This window comes from Triturus cristatus, chromosome 2_2, assembly GCF_964204655.1.
Source record: "Triturus cristatus chromosome 2_2, aTriCri1.1, whole genome shotgun sequence".
In the NCBI taxonomy this organism is placed as follows: domain Eukaryota; kingdom Metazoa; phylum Chordata; class Amphibia; order Caudata; family Salamandridae; genus Triturus; species Triturus cristatus.
The window spans coordinates 14193345-14213881 of NC_140582.1; the positions used below are offsets into that span (position 1 = coordinate 14193345).

General features: G+C 52.2%; 1 protein-coding gene across 1 annotated transcript in view; it reads left to right on the top strand.

Moving 5' to 3' along the window:
• Nucleotides 1-20537, top strand: part of IDUA (alpha-L-iduronidase) — a 1533398-nt gene that overhangs the window by 1479209 nt on the left and 33652 nt on the right. Inside the window, exon 13 of the mRNA XM_085640933.1 lies at nt 15422-15522. Within this exon, the coding sequence (XP_085497059.1) occupies nt 15422-15522 (101 nt within the window). The remainder of the gene's footprint in view (nt 1-15421; nt 15523-20537) is intronic.

Consider the following 20537-nt stretch of genomic DNA (forward strand, 5'->3'; position numbering starts at 1 on the left):
AGGAGTGACTCCCCTGCTTGGCAGGCACCAACAAAGCATTTTGCCAGTCTGCATCTCCGAAGCTCCCGCCGGACTCCGAAGTATTTGCAGCCCAGGAAGAGGATTTCCAGACTTCTCAGAGGTCGACTCGAGTCCCCAGCAAAGCTGAGACCCGCAGCCCTCGTGATAAGCGTGGAACCGGAACTCCTGGTCACCGTGCACATTTGCAAGTGCACCATCTGCACCGAAGCTTGTGGGCCTACACTCCATGAGTGTTCTGTGAGCCCGCTTCTTGCATTTCAGCTCGAGGCTCCTTCGCGATCCCTGGTCCGTCGACTGGTGGGTCCCTGTGAAGGCAACTTTGATTTTCCTTGGGCTTCCCTGATTGCTCCAGATGTGCCCTGACTCCCCACCGCGTGGTGAGTCCTCCAGACCTTGCTGGTCTGCACCGAGGCATCTTTCTCCTTTCTGCGTGGGTTGCTGTTGCCAAGGCTTGTTGTGTCCAACCCGGGCACCAGCACTGCAGCACTCTACATCCTTCGTGGGACAGCTCGAATCCAGCTCCTGGTTGCCCTCGACACCTCCTGGTCCTTGTGGCTGAAGAGTCAAGCTTCACCTTCTTCACCTGAAACAGCTGACATCGGTGGGCATTCGTCTATCATGCCCCTGGTCACTGGCAAGTGACCCAGACTCTGTCTCCTCTGCTTTCCGGTTCTTCTCGACTTCGATCCAGGCTTGGATCTCTTCGCACACTTCGCATCTTCCCAGCAGCAGTACTTCTTTGCCTGCTCCCATTGAAAACGACGACGCAACCCGACACCATTTGACACCTATGCACCCGGCTTCCCTGGGTGAGGTAACACGAGTACTCCAGTGCTCCCGTGGGTGTTGACCCTAGAACTTCGTAAGTCTCAAAGGGTTTGGTCCTGACTCATTTCTAAGTGTCCCTAATCTTTAAAAAACTAACCGCGACTTTCCCCATAGAAGCTAACAGGAGCTCGCGGCTGTGTTCTCACATTGCACATGGCCCCCCATGGGTCCCCTGTGTCACTACCTTGGGTGGTTCCTTGGGGTCCCAGCGATTCTACAGGCTCTAGGCCTTGTGTCTAGCTAAGTCGTGGTTCTTATACCGCTATTTTAGTATATGGTTTGGCTCGCCCCTAGGGCCTGACGTGTATTTGTGCTATTTTACTGTACTATTTGAAGTGTAACTTATGTTTTGACCTCTAGCCTCATAAAGAGACTAGGAGGGTGTGTTTAGAAATAAATACATATATTTTATATATATACCTGGTGTGGTTATCTTTCATTTAGCCATTCAAGAGATTATAGACTGGTAAAACAAGCTGCTTTACATTCCTTCAAGACTTAGCCTGAAGTCTGCTCTCCATAGCTACCACTAGGATAGCTTTCAATAAAGGTTGTCTTTAACCTATCATCAATAAGGGGTTGTTTGGACTGGTGCAAGGTGCCCACTATAACTAGTGTACAGCATATACCAGGCCAACTTCTCACAGTGATAACAAAGAAAAGAGACTGCAGTGGAACAGACTGGAGGCGACAGTAATGGAGATGGGGGCAAGCTTTCTGGAGGGTGGGAGAGCTGACAAGGAATTAGCCCACCGTTTAGAACTCAAGAGGCAGGAACTACAAGACCTGGCGAATAATGCCGCGAGATCGGCTGCGCTGGCAACACAGAGACGAGTATATGACCTGGGAGATAAAGCCAATAAAATTATTGCCTGGGTAGAAAAGAGAGACTGGGAGAGGAGCTGGGTGGCAGAAATACGCGACAAAGGCAGACACGTGCACACTACTGGGGGGGGGGACATAACACAGGTTTTTTCAGATTACTATGAGGAGATGTACAAGTACAACCCCGTTAGGACAGACACAGGCTGTTGCGAACTGCTATAGGAAATGAGACTGCTGGTGTGTTAGACGGACCGTGAGGGTCGGCCGAGGACAAGGGGAGAGGTCTCCGGGGAGAGCCGTCTCCAGCGATCGTACAGACGAGTAACTTCCCCCCTACAGATGTACACCACACAAAGATAGGTTTTAACGTTATTTATAAGCAATCTTTAGGTACGATAGAATGGTACAAGGAGGTCAGGACTCAGGGGTCCCCTCGATTCTAGTCTCTTGGTTGGGAAAGGGGGTAGCGGGACAGTCTTGTTACCAATCTGGTAGATGCGATGAAATGATGGATAGCTCACAATCCTCGAGCTCGGTGTTCTGGTTGGACGGGCCGCGGCAGCGCCAGCAGGTCCCGGTGAAGGTGGTCGTTACACGGTCCGCGGCAGCGCCAGCAGGTCCCGATGAAGGTGGTGGTTACAACGGGCCGCGGCAGCGCCAACAGGTCCCAACGAAGGTGGTAGTTACAACGGTCCGCGGCAGCGCCAGCAGGTCCCAATGAAGGTGGTAGGTACAACGGTCCGCGGCAGCGCCAGCAGGTCCCGACGAGGATGGAGGATGCAGAAGGCCGCGGCAGCGCCAGCAGGCAGAGTGATAGTTCACAAGGCAGGGCTACGGCAGCGCCGGTAGTCCGTCAAGGATGAGTTCTTCTCGGTGTCTCTCGACTCCAGGATACAACTGCCTTCCTGCTCTGGAGCTGCCCCAGTTATAGGTCTGGCGCCCTTTGATGTTCGGCCCCTCGCACTTGGAGGTCGGGAGGTCCGGGGTGAGGGAGTCCGGACACCCAGCAGGGGGGTGGAGCCAGCGCCCGGGGGAGCTGGGGGCGATCGGCACCTGGCGGGGGAGAGCCATCGACACTTCTTTCTCCCATCGACCTGCCAAGTGGTCCGTTCACCTCCTGGGTGGATGGTGGTGCCGGGATGTCGGGGCCTGGCCAGGCCCAGGGTTAGGGTCGAGCTGAGGCCACGCGGCCTCGTGGTGCAGTGTCCAAGATGGCGGCCGGGCCGGGCGAGGAAGCCGGTAGTGCTTCGGCCCCATGATACAGAGATGTCCGGGGGCAGGAGTCCCGTCTGGAGACGGGGTGCGGGTTGTTTCTGTGGGTAACACCTGGAGGGCCGGGGCTCGGGCCCTGTCATGCGGGGAGGGAGCAAGCCCTTCATGTGGCCTGTCCAACATGCGTCCCCCCCAGCTGAAGGCGGGGAGAGTCACCCATCCTCTTGGGGACTCTCCTCGTCGAGGCGGAAAAAGCGTGACAGGCCATCTGCGTTGGCGTGGTCTTGGCCCGGGCGATGTTCCACAGTGAAGTCTATCCCCTGCAGGGAGATGGACCAACGCAATAGTTTGGGGTTTTCCCCCCCGCATCTGCATTAGCCACTGCAGGGGTCGGTGATCTGTTTGCACCCGGAAGTGGGTACCGAAGAGATAGGGCCGGAGCTTTTTGAGGGCCCACACCACTGCGAAGGCCTCCCTCTCGATGGTGCTCCATCGCTGTTCTCGGGCCAGGAGGCGTCTGCTGATGAAGGCCACCGGTTGGTCAAGTCCCTCGGAGTTCAGCTGGGAGAGGACCGCCCCGATGCCGTGGTCGGAGGCATCTGTCTGTACGATGAATTCCCGACTGTAGTCGGGGGCCTGGAGCACAGGGGCAGTGCACATGGCGGCTTTCAGCTTCTCGAAGGCCGCTTGACAGTCTGGGGTCCAGTTGACCTTCTTCGGGTGGTTTTTGGATGTGAGTTCCGTGAGGGGCCACACAATGCTGCCATAGTCCCTCACGAACCGCCGGTAGTAGCCGGTGAGCCCCAAGAAGGCTCGGACCTCGGTCTGCGTGACTGGAGGCTGCCAGGACTGGATGGCAGCGATTTTGAGTTGCAGAGGGGCCACCAGACCGCTTCCCACCTGGTGTCCGAGATAGGTCACGGACCCCTGACCAATTTGGCACTTGCTGGCCTTGATTGTGAGGCCGGCCCGTTGGAGGGCCTGCAGGACCTCTCGGAGGTGGTGGAGGTGGTCGGACCAGTGGCGGCTGTACACAGCGATATCGTCCAGGTAGGCGGCGCTGAACTCCTCGAGCCCCGCCAAGACCTGGTTCACCAGTCGCTGAAAAGTAGCTGGGGCATTCTTCATGCCGAAGGGCATAACTTTGAAGTGGTAGTGGCCATCGGGGGTAGAAAATGCGGATCGTTCTTGGGCCCGGGGTGTGAGACCGATCTGCCAGTAGCCCGCTGTCAGGTCGAAGATGCTGAGGTAGCGGGCAGCCCCCATGCGGTCGATCAGCTCATCCGCTCGGGGGATGGGATGAGCGTCGGTTCTGGTAACAGCATTCAAGCCCCGATAGTCGACGCAGAATCGGAGCTCAGGAGTGGTGCCGGGGGCAGCAGCTTTGGGGACCAGCACGACCGGGCTGGCCCAGGGGCTGTCCGAGGGCTCGATGACCCCGAGCGTGAGCATCTTTGATACCTCCTCTTGGATGCAGGCCCGTACCCGATCTGGTACGCGGTACGCCCGGTGTCTGATAGGGGGACTGTCCCCAATGTCCACGTCGTGCAAGCACCAGGGGGTGACCCCTGGGGTGAGGGAGAACAAGGTAGCAAACTGCAGCAGGAGGTCCCGGCAGCCTTGGCGCTGTTCCGGGGTGAGGGCATCGGAGAGCCGGACCCCGTCCACGGAACCATCTTTCTCACGAGTCTTCAGGAGATCAGGGAGAGGCTCGGAGTCTTCTTCCGCTCCACTGTCTGTAGCCATCAGGAGGCTGAGCTCCGAGCGCACAAAGTGGGGTTTGAGTCTGTTGGTGTGGAGGACCCGGAGGGGGTTCCGTGGAGATTCCATATCGATGAGATAGGTGACGGGGCTCTTGCGTTCGACCACTTTGAAGGGCCCCGTCCACTTGTCCTGCAAGGCACATGGTTCGGTGGGGGACATCACCCACACTTGTTGGCCAGGTTCGAATTCGATGGAGGAGGCATTTTGATCGTACCATTTTTTCATGTCCTCCTGACTGGCCTCAAGGTTCGCTTTCGCCATTTCTCGGAATCGCCTGGTCTGATTGCGTAGGGTCAGGAGGTACTTGAAGACGTCTGGAGGGGTCTTTAGGGGGGCCATCTCCCAACCTTCTTTGACTAGGCTGAGGGGCCCTCGCACAGGGTGCCCGTACAAGAGTTCGAAAGGGCTAAAGCCGAGGGACTTCTGGGGAACTTCTCGATAGGCGAAGAGGAGGCACGGAAGTAGTACATCCCACTGGCGACGGAGGGGTTCTTCCAACCCCCCAATCATTCCCTTGAGCGTGCGGTTGAACCGCTCGACTAGTCCGTTTCCTTGAGGGTGATAGGGGGTCGTGAATCGGTAGGTGACCCCGCATTGTTGCCAGAGGGACTTCATGTACTTCGAAATAAAGTTTGTGCCTCTGTCGCTGACGACTTCTCGGGGGAAGCCCACCCGGGAGAAGATCCCCATTAAGGCCCGGCCGACCACCGGGGCTGTTACAGTTCGCAGGGGTACAGCCTCGGGGTAGCGGGTGGCGTGGTCCACCAGTACCAGGATGAACCGATGTCCTTGTGCTGTACGGGGGTCCAGGGGCCCCACAATGTCTATTCCCACCCTCTCGAACGGGGTGGTGACAACTGGGAAGGGCTGCAGAGGTGCTTTGAGTTTGCGGCCGCTCTTCCCGCTGGCCTGGCACGTGGGGCAGGACCGGCAGTGGTTGAGGACGTCGTTTCTCATCTTTGGCCAGAAAAAGTGGGTCACCAGGCGACTGTAGGTTTTGTCCTGGCCCAGGTGTCCAGCCAGAGGGACATCGTGGGCCAAATTTAACAGGAAGTCTCTAAAACGGAGGGGCACCACCAGCACTCGACTGGCCCCTAACTCCGCGATTCTCTGTTCACTGTACAATAGTTCGTTGTCCCAATAGATCCAATGGGCTCCGGTGGTGTCCCCTGCGCTCTGGGCGAGGGCTTGCTGGCGGAGTCCCTCGAGGGAGGGACAGGTCTTTTGTTCTTGACGGAACTGTTCCTGGGTGGGCCCCCCTTCTTGACGCCACTGAGCCAGGTTGGGAAGGTCCTGGGGCTGAGTGAGCCCTTCGGCGGTTTGCTCTGGGGGGTCGGTATGGTCGGTGTCCTCTACTGGAGCGATCGGGGGAGGAGGTGCTGGCCATTCTGGTTCTTCTGGTCGGGGATGGCACGGGCGGCCATGGACCGGGTGGTTACGCACGCCCAGTCCGGGAGGCCCAACATCCCCAGGTGCTCTCTTCTTTCTACGGCGGCCCACGGGGAACTCTCAAGATCATTCCCCAGGAGACAGTCCACGGGGGCATCATCTCGGACCGTCACCTTCAACATGCCGGAGACTCCTCCCCATTCGAAGGGGACGCAGGCCATCCGACATAGACTCTCCGAATTGTCGGCTGAACGGACGGGGCAGAGAATGTTCGGCAGGATCTGCTCTGGTTTTACCAGGTGACAGCGGACGGCCGTCACACTGGCCCCCGTGTCACGTAGTGCTTCGGCCCGGCGTCCATTAATGTTCACCCACTGACTATATTTCCTGGTGTTGGCGGGTAGGGGAGCCCGCGTGACCATGTCTCTTCCCCCTAGGCACGCTAGAACCATGGCGGCCGGTTCCCACTCTTGTTGTCCCTGCTCGTATTCTTCCTGTTCTTCGGAGATTTGTTCTCCCCCCAGGGCGGCGGCAGCTACCTGGCGGGGTCTCGGGGTTTGGTTCTGTGGACAGTTCGGGTCATTGGCGTAGTGGCCGACTCGCTGGCATCGGTGGCACGTGACATTGGCTCGGAGCCCCGCGCGCATCGGGGGGTTGCCCCGGCTGGCCGGGGGCGGGGTGCTGGCAGCGGGAGCGGCCGGGACGGTGTCTCTTCCTCGTCCCTGGCCTCCTCCTCCTCCTCCTCGGGGACGGTGCTGACCTGGGTTGTTCCGGTTCTGTTCGTGCGGCCCTCTCCGGCCCACTCGGGTGCTTTCCCAACGGTCAACTTCGGCGGCGAGTTGCCGTGGGTCGGTCAATTTACTGTCGAGGAGGTGCTGCCTGAGCTCGACGAAGCAGTTGTTAGAGAGGTGCTCCCACACCATGAGATTAAAAAGTTGCTCATAGGTCGATACGTGGCTTCCCTTGATCCAACCCTCGAAGGCTCGGCTGCAATAGTTGACATATTCCACCCAAGTTGTACCCGGGATCCGGGTGCAGTCTCGGAACCTCTGGCGGTACATTTCGGGTGTGAGCCCATATCGGGTGAGGAGGGCGGCCTTCATGTGGTCATAGGATGACATCAGGTGGTCTGGGAGCTGTAACATGGCATCGCGGCCTTCATTGACGAACCTCCCCCATAGACCGGCTCCCCAGTCACTTCGATCGATCCGGTGGGAGGTCATGGCGATCTCGTAGGCCTTGAACCACTGTTGTATGTCGTCTTCTCGGACATACTCTCGAACGACATCCTTGGGGATGTGGACTTTCTTTTCTGTCGCTCCCGGGGTGCGCGGTCGCTCGGGCACCTCCAGTTCTTTGTTCTGCTTCCGTAGGTCTATCTCTGCCAGTTTGCGCTCGTGTTCGTATGCTAATCTCTTTTCTTCGAGCTCTCTCTGCCTCTGTTTTTCTTCCCGTTCTTCTCGGAGCCGCAGATGCTCTAGGTTCAGTTTTTGTTCGGCTAATTTTAGTTCACCGTCCATTTTGAGCCGTGCCATTTCTAACTCATGTAGTCTGTTTTTTTCTCTCTCTTGGATCTCTTCCTGCGAGAGGCCCGTTCTTCGCGAGCCGTGGTGTTCCTCTCTGATGCTGTAATGTTTTGGTCCGGGGATCTGGCGGCCCCGGTTTCTGCCCACGACTCAATGGCGTGCTTGAAATCGTCTTTGGTACTCAGGCCGGTGGTAGCAATGCCCAGTTCAATGCAGAATTGTTTCAATTCCCGGTGGCTGTACTCTTCCAATTTCTCCATCTGGAATTTCTCGGTGGATCCGCTCTCTTTGGTTGACATTGTGGTTTTGTCGTGGGGTGAGCTACTCTCTGTACGATTACGCGTTGATTCGGATCGCACCGCTGGCCACCAATGTTAGACGGACCGGGAGGGTCGGCCGAGGACAAGGGGAGAGGTCTCCGGGGAGAGCCGTCTCCAGCGATCGTACAGACGAGTAACTTCCCCCCCACAGATGTACACCACACAAAGATAGGTTTTAACGTTATTTATAAGCAATCTTTAGGTACGATAGAATGGTACAAGGAGGTCAGGACTCAGGGGTCCCCTCGATTCTAATCTCTTGGTTGGGAAAGGGGGTAGCGGGACAGTCTTGTTACCAATCTGGTAGCTGCGATGAAATGATGGATAGCTCACAATCCTCGAGCTCGGTGTTCTGGTTGGACGGGCCGCGGCAGCGCCAGCAGGTCCCGGTGAAGGTGGTCGTTACACGATCCGCGGCAGCGCCAGCAGGTCCCGATGAAGGTGGTGGTTACAACGGGCCGCGGCAGCGCCAGCAGGTCCCAACGAAGGTGGTAGTTACAACGGTCCGCGGCAGCGCCAGCAGGTCCCAATGAAGGTGGTAGGTACAACGGTCCGCGGCAGCGCCAGCAGGTCCCGACGAGGATGGAGGATGCAGAAGGCCGCGGCAGCGCCAGCAGACAGAGTGATAGTTCACAAGGCAGGGCTACGGCAGCGCCGGTAGTCCGTCAAGGATGAGTTCTTCTCGGTGTCTCTCGACTCCAGGATACAACTGCCTTCCTGCTCTGGAGCTGCCCCAGTTATAGGTCTGGCGCCCTTTGATGTTCGGCCCCTCGCACTTGGAGGTCGGGAGGTCCGGGGTGAGGGAGTCCGGACACCCAGCAGGGGGGTGGAGCCAGCGCCCGGGGGAGCTGGGGGCGATCGGCACCTGGCGGGGGAGAGCCATCGACACTTCTTTCTCCCATCGACCTGCCAAGTGGTCCGTTCACCTCCTGGGTGGATGGTGGTGCCGGGATGTCGGGGCCTGGCCAGGCCCAGGGTTAGGGTCGAGCTGAGGCCACGCGGCCTCGTGGTGCAGTGTCCAAGATGGCGGCCGGGCCGGGCGAGGAAGCCGGTAGTGGTTCGGCCCCATGATACAGAGATGTCCGGGAGCAGGAGTCCCGTCTGGAGACGGGGTGCGGGTTGTTTCTGTGGGTAACACCTGGCGGGCCGGGGCTCGGGCCCTGTCATGCGGGGAGGGAGCAAGCCCTTCATGTGGCCTGTCCAACATGGTGCTGTCCGAGGAAGACAGAGAAAACATTGAGAAGGACATAACCGATGAAATAATAGGCGCCATACAGGATCTGCGGGCAGAGAAGGCACCGGGACCAAATGGTCTGCCCGTGGAGCTCTTTAAATGCACGGCGAGTATAGTGGCCCCATATCTCCTAGGTATGTTTAATGAAGCAAGAGAGCAGGGGTGTCTGCCAGTAGATCAGCGAACGGCAACCATCATTGTAATCCCCAAGGCGAGCAAACCAGCTGATCAGTGCGGTTCGTACCGTCCGATATCCATGTTGAACATGGAGGTTAAAATACTGGCTAGGGTCTTGGTGAATCGTCTCCTAGAACCAATAACGACGTTGATACACCCAGACCAATCTGGCTATATGCCCCGCCTAAGCACTAGGCTCAATCTTCGACGGCTATAGGTGGTGATGCATATGGTGAAAACTAACCCAGGGGTGGAGGCGGCGCTACTGTCCCTTGACGCCTGCATGGCATTCGACAGTATAGAGTGGCGCTACCTGTTCGAGGTCCTGAAGCAGTTCAGGTTCGGCCAGACTTCGAGTGAACAGTTCAGTGTCCCGCTCCTTTGCTTTTCATAAGGGAATGAGACGGAGGTGCCCTCTTTCTCCGATTTTCTTTGCACTGGGGCTCGAACCGCTTGTCGCATGGGTGAGGGGGGACCCGGTGATCTCGGGCATCTACAGGGGGGCAACAATGGGAAGAGAAAATATCATTAGATGCTGACGATGTCCTTCTGTACGGGACAAGACCACGGTTCACAATAAACCGGCTACTACAGATTTTTTAAGCTATTTGAAGGGTACTCAGGATACCAGATTAACTGGGATAAGTCACTCCTGTATGTGCTATCAAACGGACCACTACTGATACTCGGTGCAGAAACCAAACAGCAGGTTAAAGATAGCTTTAAATATATGGGCATACAGATAGCCAAAACAGATGTGGGATTCCTGACGGGAAATTTACAGCCACAACTGGAAGGTTTAAGGAGAGATGTCGCCCACTGAAGGACTCTGCTGATATCCCTTATGGGGAGAGCGGTTCTCTTCAAAATGATGTCGCTACCACGAATATTGTACATCTTACAGAACACCCCTTGTCGAATACCCGACAAATTCTTTAAAGACGCGGACAGTGAACTGAGGTCACTTCTGTGGGACGGAGGGGGCACACGAATTGCATTGGCTAAGCTGCGAAGGGGAGTGTATGAAGGCGGTTTGGCCATTCCTGACCTTCAAAAATACTTCTGGGCTTCACATCTAATGGTAATGAATGACTGGGTATTTGCGGATAGAAACGACACGGCATACCGGGTGGACTATCGGGCGATGGGGGCCAGAGGATACTTAGGTGCATTGTATGGGCGAGAGTGGAAAGAAAGCGTGCCACCACATACACAGATCGTACTAAATGTGTGGATGAGGGTCAATCGATTTCTAGGCTGGCCTAACAAACTGACTGAACAGACCCCTCTGTGGGATAGCAAAATGCTACAAGAAGTGGGCAGATTGCTGGGTTTTGGTAAATGGAAAATGATGGACATAGCACGCCTGGGGGATGTGTGGCGGGGACAGGCCATGCTCCCGTTCCCTGAATTACAAAAAGAATATCAACTAGCGAACACAGATCAGTATTGGTACTTGCAACTGAGACACGCACTATGCAGGCACCTTAAGGAGGGGGAGCAGATCCCTGAATACAGCCCGTTAGAGGACAGGCTAGTACTAGATCCAATTCCGGAAAAAGCACTGTCCTGCACATACAGGAAGATTATCAATAACTCCCCGGATCTCCTCAAAAAGCTAATGGAGGCATGGGAGTCGGACGTGGGCTTGCTGGAGGACGATGACTGAGCGGAGGCGGTGCAAAGCCCTAGCGAATTAGCGATTAGGGCGAGATTCCGGCTCGTCCAGCTGAGAATCCTGCATAGGTCTTACTCCACTAGCACGCTCATGTTTAAGTTGGGGTGCATACTTACGTAGGATTGTCAAAGGGGATGCAAACAGAAGGGTACCTTCTTCCATATCCTTTGGGAATGCCCGATTATACATCGGTTTTGGGGGAAGGTGACGCGGATTGTAGGGCAGGATGTTCCTTCGGATGCCAGGTGGCATGTACTATGTGTATCTGGGGAACAGGCATTGCCTTCGTATCAAAAGATTTGGCTGCTAGTGGCTGCAAGGGTGGCCAAGAGGAATATTGCTGGGGACTGGGGGCACTCAACCGCCGACAGTGGCACGATGAAAGATGGGCATAGACTGGTGCTGTGCAGCTGCCCCAAGAAATGGGAAAAAGTGTGGCACCAGTGGGAAATGTACAGGGATGCCTGAGGGATACCTGATTGCTAAAGTGGGAGGGGGTGGAAGACAAGGGGTATATCGGGTGGGGATCCTGCTGGAACTGTTGGTTACTTTACAAACGTGAATATATATCAAAGAAATGTGAAATAGGATGACATTTATGTATTATCAACCATTGCTTTTTGTAATGCTGTATATTAATACTGACGACTGTTTAATAGAAAGAAGTTTGAAAAATAAAACGTACATATGATAGACCTGCTAAACATATATGTGAGGGCTTTAGATCTGATGTCACTTCTTGTGATGCCACTTCCTGTAAAGTCGTGGCTTGTGATGCCAATTTCTATGATGTCAATTCTTGTGATGCCATGTGTGATGTCATGCGCCGTGATGTCATGCGCTGTGATGTTGCGCGCCGTGATGTTGCGCGCCGTAATGTCACTTGCATACTGGCTAACTAGGTTAGTCCCCCCCACTTCTTTTTCTAAGACTTGTGCCCTGATTACATGTAACGTGTGCAATGCTCCCCCGTCGCCACTTAATGGCAACACATCATGAAATCTCACACCTTGGTGCTGGGAACTCCCAGCACCCTTTTCTTGAAACACGCACTTTTGGGTGAGTGTCCTAGATGAGTTGGAAGAAAGTATAAGTCATGAGGAGATTAGAACAGCTCTTATGAATAGCGCTAGCGGGAATGCGGCAGGCCCGGACAGGGTCCCAATTGATGTTTTTAAATTTAATTTGGATTTTAGGGTGCCCATCCTACAAAAAAATTTTAATGCAACAATTAATGGGGTGATACCTGCAACGTGGGCGGAGAGCGTGATAGTCCCCATTTTTAAAAAGGGTGATAGGAGTAGCGCGATTTGCTACCGCCCAATATCTCTTCTCGATTCAACGTCTGAGGTAATGGGCCGAATGATGTTGGCCAGACTTGAACACTGGGTAAAAGAAAAAAACATCTTATCTGTAGCCCAGTACGGTTTCAGAAGGGGCATCGGAACGATTTAGCAGTGTCTGAACCTTGAGCTACTAATAGGAAAATATACCCTTGCAAGGGATGGCTCCCTTCATCTTTGCTTTGTAGATTTGTCAAGCGCCTTTGATTTGGTAAATCATTCAAAGTTATGGCAGACGCTTGAAGGGATGGGCGCCCCACAGGATATTATTAGTTTTTTATCACAAATGTATGCAAGTTTGACCTCGAAGATACGCTTCGGTAAAAATGGGGAATGCACAAAGCACTTTAGCATTACACGCGGGATAAGACAGGGCTGCACTCTTGCACCTCTTCTATTTTCGCTTTATATTAATGGGGTTGGCTCATTATTACAGAATTTAAGACTCGATGCGCCTAAGGTCGGTAAGCGTGTCACCCCATTATTATTGTATGCCGACAATGCTGTCTCATTTCTAGGACAGCAAACGGCCTACAATTATTGATGGATAATTTTAATAATTTTATGACTGAAAAGCCCTTAAAAATTAATTTGAGTAAAACCTTAGTTATGTCATGTGGTAAAAGGAATATTAAGAATAAATCACATTATATTGATGGCATACTAATAGAGAGGAATTTTTCTTTTTCATATTTGGGGATCCTTTTTAATAGTAAGGGTACGTGGAACGCACACATAAATTTATGTAAATTGAAATTTGTGAAATCGGTCGAGGGCATTTTTAGATTTTCCCAAAAAAACAGTACGGGAAATCCTAAAATTATATGGGGCAAAGTGCATTACGGGGGAGCCCTATGGGGCTTGGCAGATACCTCCCCGTTACAAACTCTGGAAAACAATTTTTTAAGAAGATTGTTAGCCGTACCGGCCTCCACAGCCACTATTATATTACATAGGGAGACTGATACACCATATATTCATGATCTGATTAGCATAGCCGCCTTAACTCTGTGGCATCGTATTTGGATTAGGGAAGAGACACATTTTACGAGGGATATTATATTGGATTGTCTGTCCCAAGACCACTGTAAGAAAATAACATGGCTAAGCTATATCTGCGATCTTTTAAATGAATGTAACTTGGCGGTGAATCTGAAGAGCCCCGAAGGCATACAAAACTTTAGTAAAATAGAATTAAAAAAGAGGCTTCTCAATGTCAGGGCTTCGTCAAGGGGTGTTGCCTAGAGTACTAAATCATGTATATCTTCTTATCTTGAAGGGCCAATATCAATAGGTATTCAGCCATATTTTATCTTTATGACTGATGTTCAGCACAGATTCTACCTAACTAGATTACGGATAAATACGCTCCACTACTTTTTTGCATTCCCCAAGAGGGGCAAGTGGTACGCTAACTTACCAAAATGCCTGTGTGACGGTAGGTCTTTACAGAGTACCCTTCACTTTTTACTTTTCTATAATTTTTATAAAGATATTAGAAAAACCTTTTTTCGTCCTATTTTTAGAGCAAATAGTCCGTATTCCTTTAAAGTTGCTTTTAATCATATTCAAAATTTGGAGAATGTATTAACCTGTAATGCGGTAATTTGTTTTATATCATTGGCCATTAAACAAAGGAAGGCTCTTGTACATCTGGAAAATTATTAAATAGATTACATTGTATTTGATAGAAGATGTCCTTGTATTGTATAAGAGGATAAGGCCTTTATTTTTAAACACAAAAAGTAATCTTTGAAACAATTGTATATAAATGTATTTTTATCTTATAGTGTGCTTTTATGGACAATTTGTATGTACCGAATAAAGCTTGATTTGATTTGATTTGAGTTGGGAGACCGTCGTGGAGATCGCTCCCTGATGGGTATGAAAAGAGACATTGCCCGTAATGAAGGTCCACCACCCTGCCTGCTCTTCCCGAGTGGCGCGGCGGGATGGACTAACTGGTGCACTAAACTCGAAGAACCCAGCTACACGGCTCGGGGCACAACAGGATTTGGGGCAAATGGCAGCATCATAATGGCCTGGACTAAAGGAACTTAAGACCTGTTTGGAATGCCAACAAATTGCATCCACAAAGATTGAGTTTGAACGGGCCTTATTTTCTGTCGTTCATTTCAGTGTGTTACTAGTGATAATGAGTACTTACCAAAAGCAATCAATAAAATAGTTTGTCAAAAAAAAGGTTTAAGGGCATTCATCCTAGGTGGAAAGGACATACCTTTTTAGAGTATTTCAAAATGTCTGTAGCTCGACTGGTTTAGTAGGACTTTAGGTAAGGAGAATTCTGTATTCTCTACCTAAGATACTGTCCCGAAAAGATGGTAAATACTTGCATGTGGGTATGCCTATTTTCATACTCCCATCATGTATGCTTATATGCAGCACCATTAAGCCCGCTGTGACCACACACCATCATACATCATGCACCCCACAAACATCTTTCCATGTATGCCAAACCACAATTGGCAACCTTTTCGATCATACACTCTAAAGAAGCTCAGTAACTTAATGCAGACTGACTAAAGTGCTTCACGACCTCGCCAGGGGTATGAAGTGCTGTACAAATGCAACTGGACCACCCAGATAAGCCCATTAGGCCTCTCAATGGATATAGAAAGCCCTTGTCAATGGAATGCAGTGTAAAACAGGGGAGGATGAAAAAAGGAAATATTGAAGGAAACCAACGGATTGCATTAGGGAGCAATACTTAAGGGAAGATACAATTTTGTCACAGGACAACCCCGTGGGTCTCTCTAAGAGACGTCGCTACTCGTTTATTTAAATACTGTGATTAAAATATTTGGGACAGATATATTGATTAAATCAGAGTTACTTCATTATTAATAGAACTATGTTCACGTTTATATTCCTGCTTCACAGACTCCTTTGTTATGTACCAGTTTATAGAAGTAGCGAAATAAAAAAGGGATTCATTTTGTAGCTAAAGTATTTATAGTCGCTGATGGACATTGCTGAGCAAAAGCACGCAACGTCACGTTTTTTTTTACTTTTAATTGTCCATGTATTTTAAGATAACCAATGCTTTTTACATGCACAACTAAATGTTATTTGTATTTTGACAGGTGCTTAAAAACATTTGAAGTAGAATTTTCTCCAAACGAAGCAGCTTACAGGCGGATAAATACGAAGGATACTATATTCACACTGTTTGTATATAGTCCAGGTAAACAGTAAACGTGTTTGGCTGCAGTGTTTACCGTATTTTCTGACTTTTACTTTTGTCTCTGTATTTATTTTCCCCAGCACTTCCATCCCCGGGTTTATGTTTTTTCTTTCTGTGTCTTAATTTTCTCATGTAATTTTCTTCTTTCTTGTGCTCTCATTTTTTTACGTTGTCTTTGTGAAGCCTGGTGGTTTTGCTTCATTGTTGCCCCTGTCTGTTGTTTCCTTACCTTTTGCTGTTTTTGCATTATTTTCAGCGCTCTTTTTGTTTTCTTCTTTCTTTTCTCAGCTTGCGTGTTCTCCATTGTGGAGTCACTGGATTGTTATTTAACATTCTTTATTTTTTTACCATTTAATTTTAATGTGTACCGGTAACGTATTTTTTTCTGTTCCACTCAGCTTTGTTTCCGTTCTATGCTCTTTAGCTTTTCCCCTTTAAGTCTTACTTTTTTGTCATAGAAAGCATTAACCCTTGTTCATGGTTAAAAGGCTTTCATATCAGTCTCCATTACCTGTTTCTTTATTTTCCACAACAGATTTTGAGGTTTTCAGCCATAGTGCGGTTTAAGGGGGCCGGGTACATATTCAAACAAGCAAGCAAATAATGACACGGCATTATTACCAATGTTTGCAGATAAAGAAAGAAAAACACAGGGGGGCGTGGCCAAGCTCATGGCCGAGTGAGACGCATCGAGTGCGAGCGCCCGCCGGAATTCCCAATACTCTATAAATCCTGAAGCATACCATGGTATTTTAAACTTCCAAAGGCGGACCGGGCGTCACTTCATACACCGTCGACCAACAGATCTCCCTGTTCGCGCCTGAGAAGAAGCGACGTGGCAGCATCGTGGCTAGGTCCCGGTACGAGGGGCCAAGACAAGATGGCAGCCCTCAGTGCCGTGGTGAGCAATCGAATCTCCAGGGTCCATCAGGGGGCCGACGGAGGAAGCTGAGCCTGGCTGCAGTGGTCTGCGCCCCCGTCTCCTCCGCTCTGTGAACGATTGCGCCCGGCGGCGGTGAGAGGCTGGCTTTGAAAACCTATCCTTCCATCCCGGAGTGCAGGGTGAGTGGACAGACGGAGCCTTCACCGCTGAGGCGGAGGGCAGCAGACGACCCCTCTCGGAGGCTGATTAACCCCGGCGGTGAAGTGTCGACAGAAGCGCTGCAGTGGTGGTGATGACGGGCCGTGGAGGCCTGGGCGGTGCAGCTTGCGCACCCGGCCCTGTTGTGGACCGCGTGCGACCCGACGATCATCAGGAGACGACGACATCGAGCAGAGGTATTGGCAGCCCTCCTCCGCACTTTCCCTGATTGGAGGGGAGGTGACTACATACACGGAGCGGCTGGAGTCAGGGGCGGGAGACAGAACTGGGACACGCGAAGACCCCAGGCATGGTGGTCTCGGCCGGGGCCTCGGGAGTGCACGGCCCGCCTGGCTGGGCCTCGCCCTAGATTAAAGATCGAGGGGCAATAACGCAATACTCCACCATATGCGGCCTGCTCCGAGTTCCCCCATGGTCCGTCATCATACCTTCCCTACTTAGAGGTGCAGGGTGCGGGAAGGAACAACCAAATGACACCTGCATGGAGGTCATGGACAGGATCCCCCCCCCCCCACGGCACTTTAACTGTGCACCAGGCACTGGTGATGATGATGGATGCGTGATTCTGTGCCTCTGCGGACGCGGCGCTGAGGCCCTGGCTAGGACCCAAATCTCCCATGAGTTCCACGTGGGAGAGTGGAAGTCCTACCTGCGGCTGAAAATTCTGAGGGCTACTCAGGACGTTGTGGCTGTCACGGTCTAGCGTGCCTCGGAGAACGAATGCCTACATCGACCCACAAATGACCGGCCTTGCCATAACGAGACGTACCTAACGGCTTGGCACGTCTGACCGAGAGCGACGGTCATTCCATGTGAGTAGGAAAGTGCGTCAAAGATACGGCACCTAAATACAAATAAAGAAAGACCTTCTCCCCCACGTCCTAGCCTGTGCCGATGGAAAGACAGAGTTTGCCTACCACTAAGTCAGCGGTCAGGGCCACATACTAAGAGAGAATCGGGGAACATCCTATCCCCAGAAGAGCTGCGGGTGGAAACAGTAGCGTGAACCCCAACATACGTGGAGATGTAGAGGTGGGACGGAAACATAGCCAAAGACAAGGACCCGAGACAGGGCAAGATGGACAAATACACCAAAGTGCTCTCGGCACACTCTGAGGTGGTGGAGGCGGCGGAGTCTCCCTCAGACACAGCCCTACTCCTTCAGGCTATTCAAAACTCCAGGGAGGTGCTAGAGGGGAAGATCAGCGAGGTGTGCTCCGAGGTGTTGTTGCTTCGCCAGGATCTCCGTAAGGTGTCGGAGCGGGTGACAGAGGCTGAGACCCGGGTCTCAGAAGTAGAAGACGCATTCAAGGACCTCCAGAAAGGGATAAAAGAGATACGCAACACCACTGTGGATATGCTATGGAGGATTGATGATGCGGAAAACCATGCCCACAGAAACAACCTCCGTTTTGTGGGCTTTCCGGAGGGAGTGGAGGGATCCAACGTGGCAACCTTCTTGACTAGATGGTTAACCAATGTCATCCCAACGGATCAGTTCTCCCATTGTTTCATCATCGAACATGCGCACCGTGCCTTAAGTGCTAAACCTCCTCCCTGAGCCCCGCCGAGACCTATTATTATGAAACTCTTGAACTTCCTAGACCGAGACATGATCCTCAGGGAAATGCGCTGTAAGGGAGAAGTCCGCTATTACAGCTCGAAGATCATGACGTTCCCAGACCACAGCCGTGAGGTGCTGAGACAGCACCGCACCTTTGATTCTGTCAAGATTACATTGCGAGCCCTCCCGCTTCAGTACATGCTCTTGTTTCCGGCAAAGTTAAAGGTACCATTCCAGGGGAAGGCTTTCTTTTTCCAGACCCCAGAGGAGGCATAGGCATGGGTGGAAGAAAGGCCGGCGTTCCAACCTTGGAGGGAGATGTCTCCAGATGCTCGGCGACAATGGGTTGGACCCAATGAAGACAGGTCTGCGCGGAGACGGAACTGCACAACTACGGGGCGACCACAGAGAATCCGTAAAGTAACACCATATACTAGAAAACGACTCACGCCTCTCACAAGGAGTCAAGATGGTCACAAAGCGGAAGACACCCCTTCTGAAATGGACACAGTACAGGGAGTCGGCTCCCCCAATCAGCAATCAGACTCGGATGATACCGACAGGTCCTCTGGCCCAGCATCAAGACATCCACTAGGAAAAACAATCTTGGCACTCGAACAGAGTAGGAGAGACGAAGATCTGTACGAAGACATTTCGCCCACGGGTTGCGGGCCCATTCACTGGGTGCTGCAAGCTAAACTCCGGTGGAGAAGCTCCGCGGACTGTCTCTCAACCCCCTTTCTCTCTTCTTTCTCTTTTCTCTTTGCTTCTTTCTTTTTCTCTCTTCTGTCTCTTTGCTGCCTTATACTTTCTGTCCCTGTCTCTTCTTCGAACAAGTGCTGGATCTTGAACGACAGTTGGACAGACCACCTGTGCAGCAAAAACTGTAAGAGTTGGGGATTCCGGGTTTGTGAACGGGAGGGGGAGGGAGGGATCGACAGACTGATCTATCCACACCGACCAAGGGCCATTTCCAGAGCTGAGGGGGCAAGAGGTTCGAGGGGGATGGTGGGAGGTGGGTGGGGGGGGTGGTGGGAGGGGTTTCATACAGTTTGATGTTAGAAGTTTTTATGTTTGTATGCCAAGCACTAGGATTACGAAACCGAGACTATTGCATAACAGGAGAGAACCGGGGGACATTCCCAATCTTAACATCCCTTTGTAATGCTGCCAGCGGTACCATGGCCAGGAGTCCCACTCTAACGGTCCTGACTTGGAACGTTAATGGACTGGGAGACAAGATTAAATGTGGGCTAGTGTCACAACACACAAAACGACTCCACCCAGAGGTGGTGATGCTACAGGAAACGCACCTGAGGGGAACACAGTGCGGGTTCATTGCCCGAGGGGCATACAGGGTCCTGGCACACTCGGGGTTCACCACTGGGGCAAGGGGGCTGGCGATCCTGATTAAAACAAATATTCCCTTTCAAACCACATGCATTTGGCATGATTCCCTAGGTAGATATGTGGGAGTTTTGGGGAGGTGGGGCCGGGTAGAGGTCCTCCTGATATGTGAATATGCACCCCCCAGATTGCAGGCACCCACCATGACGAAGGTAATAGACGTACTGATTGAGACACCCTCCGCACTACATGTGGTAGCAGGAGATTTATTTTTTGATAAACAAGTTTTTATTGTTTTGAGCAAGTTTTCGTACAAAACAAAGAAAGAAGATCAGCCAGAGCACGGAACACAATAAATCATGAACATTTACAGGAGCATAACATCCCACAATTACCTGCCCAGTCGGGCGTACCCCAGCACAGAAGCGGAGACAAAGTGTGGCAATCATTCCATGGTACCCAACCATTTCCCCCACACCTTACGATATTTCCTGGGACATCCTCTTGTGACATACAGCGTTTTTTCTTGGGTCGCGCACCAGTCCACCCCCCTATGCCATCTCCCCGGGTCAGGTGGTTCATGGCATTTCCACGGCGCCGCGATATCACGCTTCGCTACGATCATGGCCGTGTTAAGAAAGATCTTTTTGTTCCTGGTCCCATCCAGACCGTCCGTGATCCCCAGTAAGGAATGACACGGTTCGTGGGGAACTGTCCAGCCCAATACCTCCGTGAGCTCCTCCTCTATGGATCCCCAGAAGCGCGCCAGGCGAGGGCACGACCAGACCATGTGGAAGAAATCAGCTGGCGCGTAGCCACACCTAGCACAGAACACTTTTGGGCACAGGCCCGCGCGATGGAGGCGCGAGGGCGTGAGGTAGGCGGCGTGCAGGTAGTAGAGCTGGATCAACCTAAGCTTGGCGGACGCTGTGATCGTCTTCTGGGCCATAAGGGCGTCACGCCAATCAGCCTCATCAAGAGGGCCCACCCACTCCACCCATT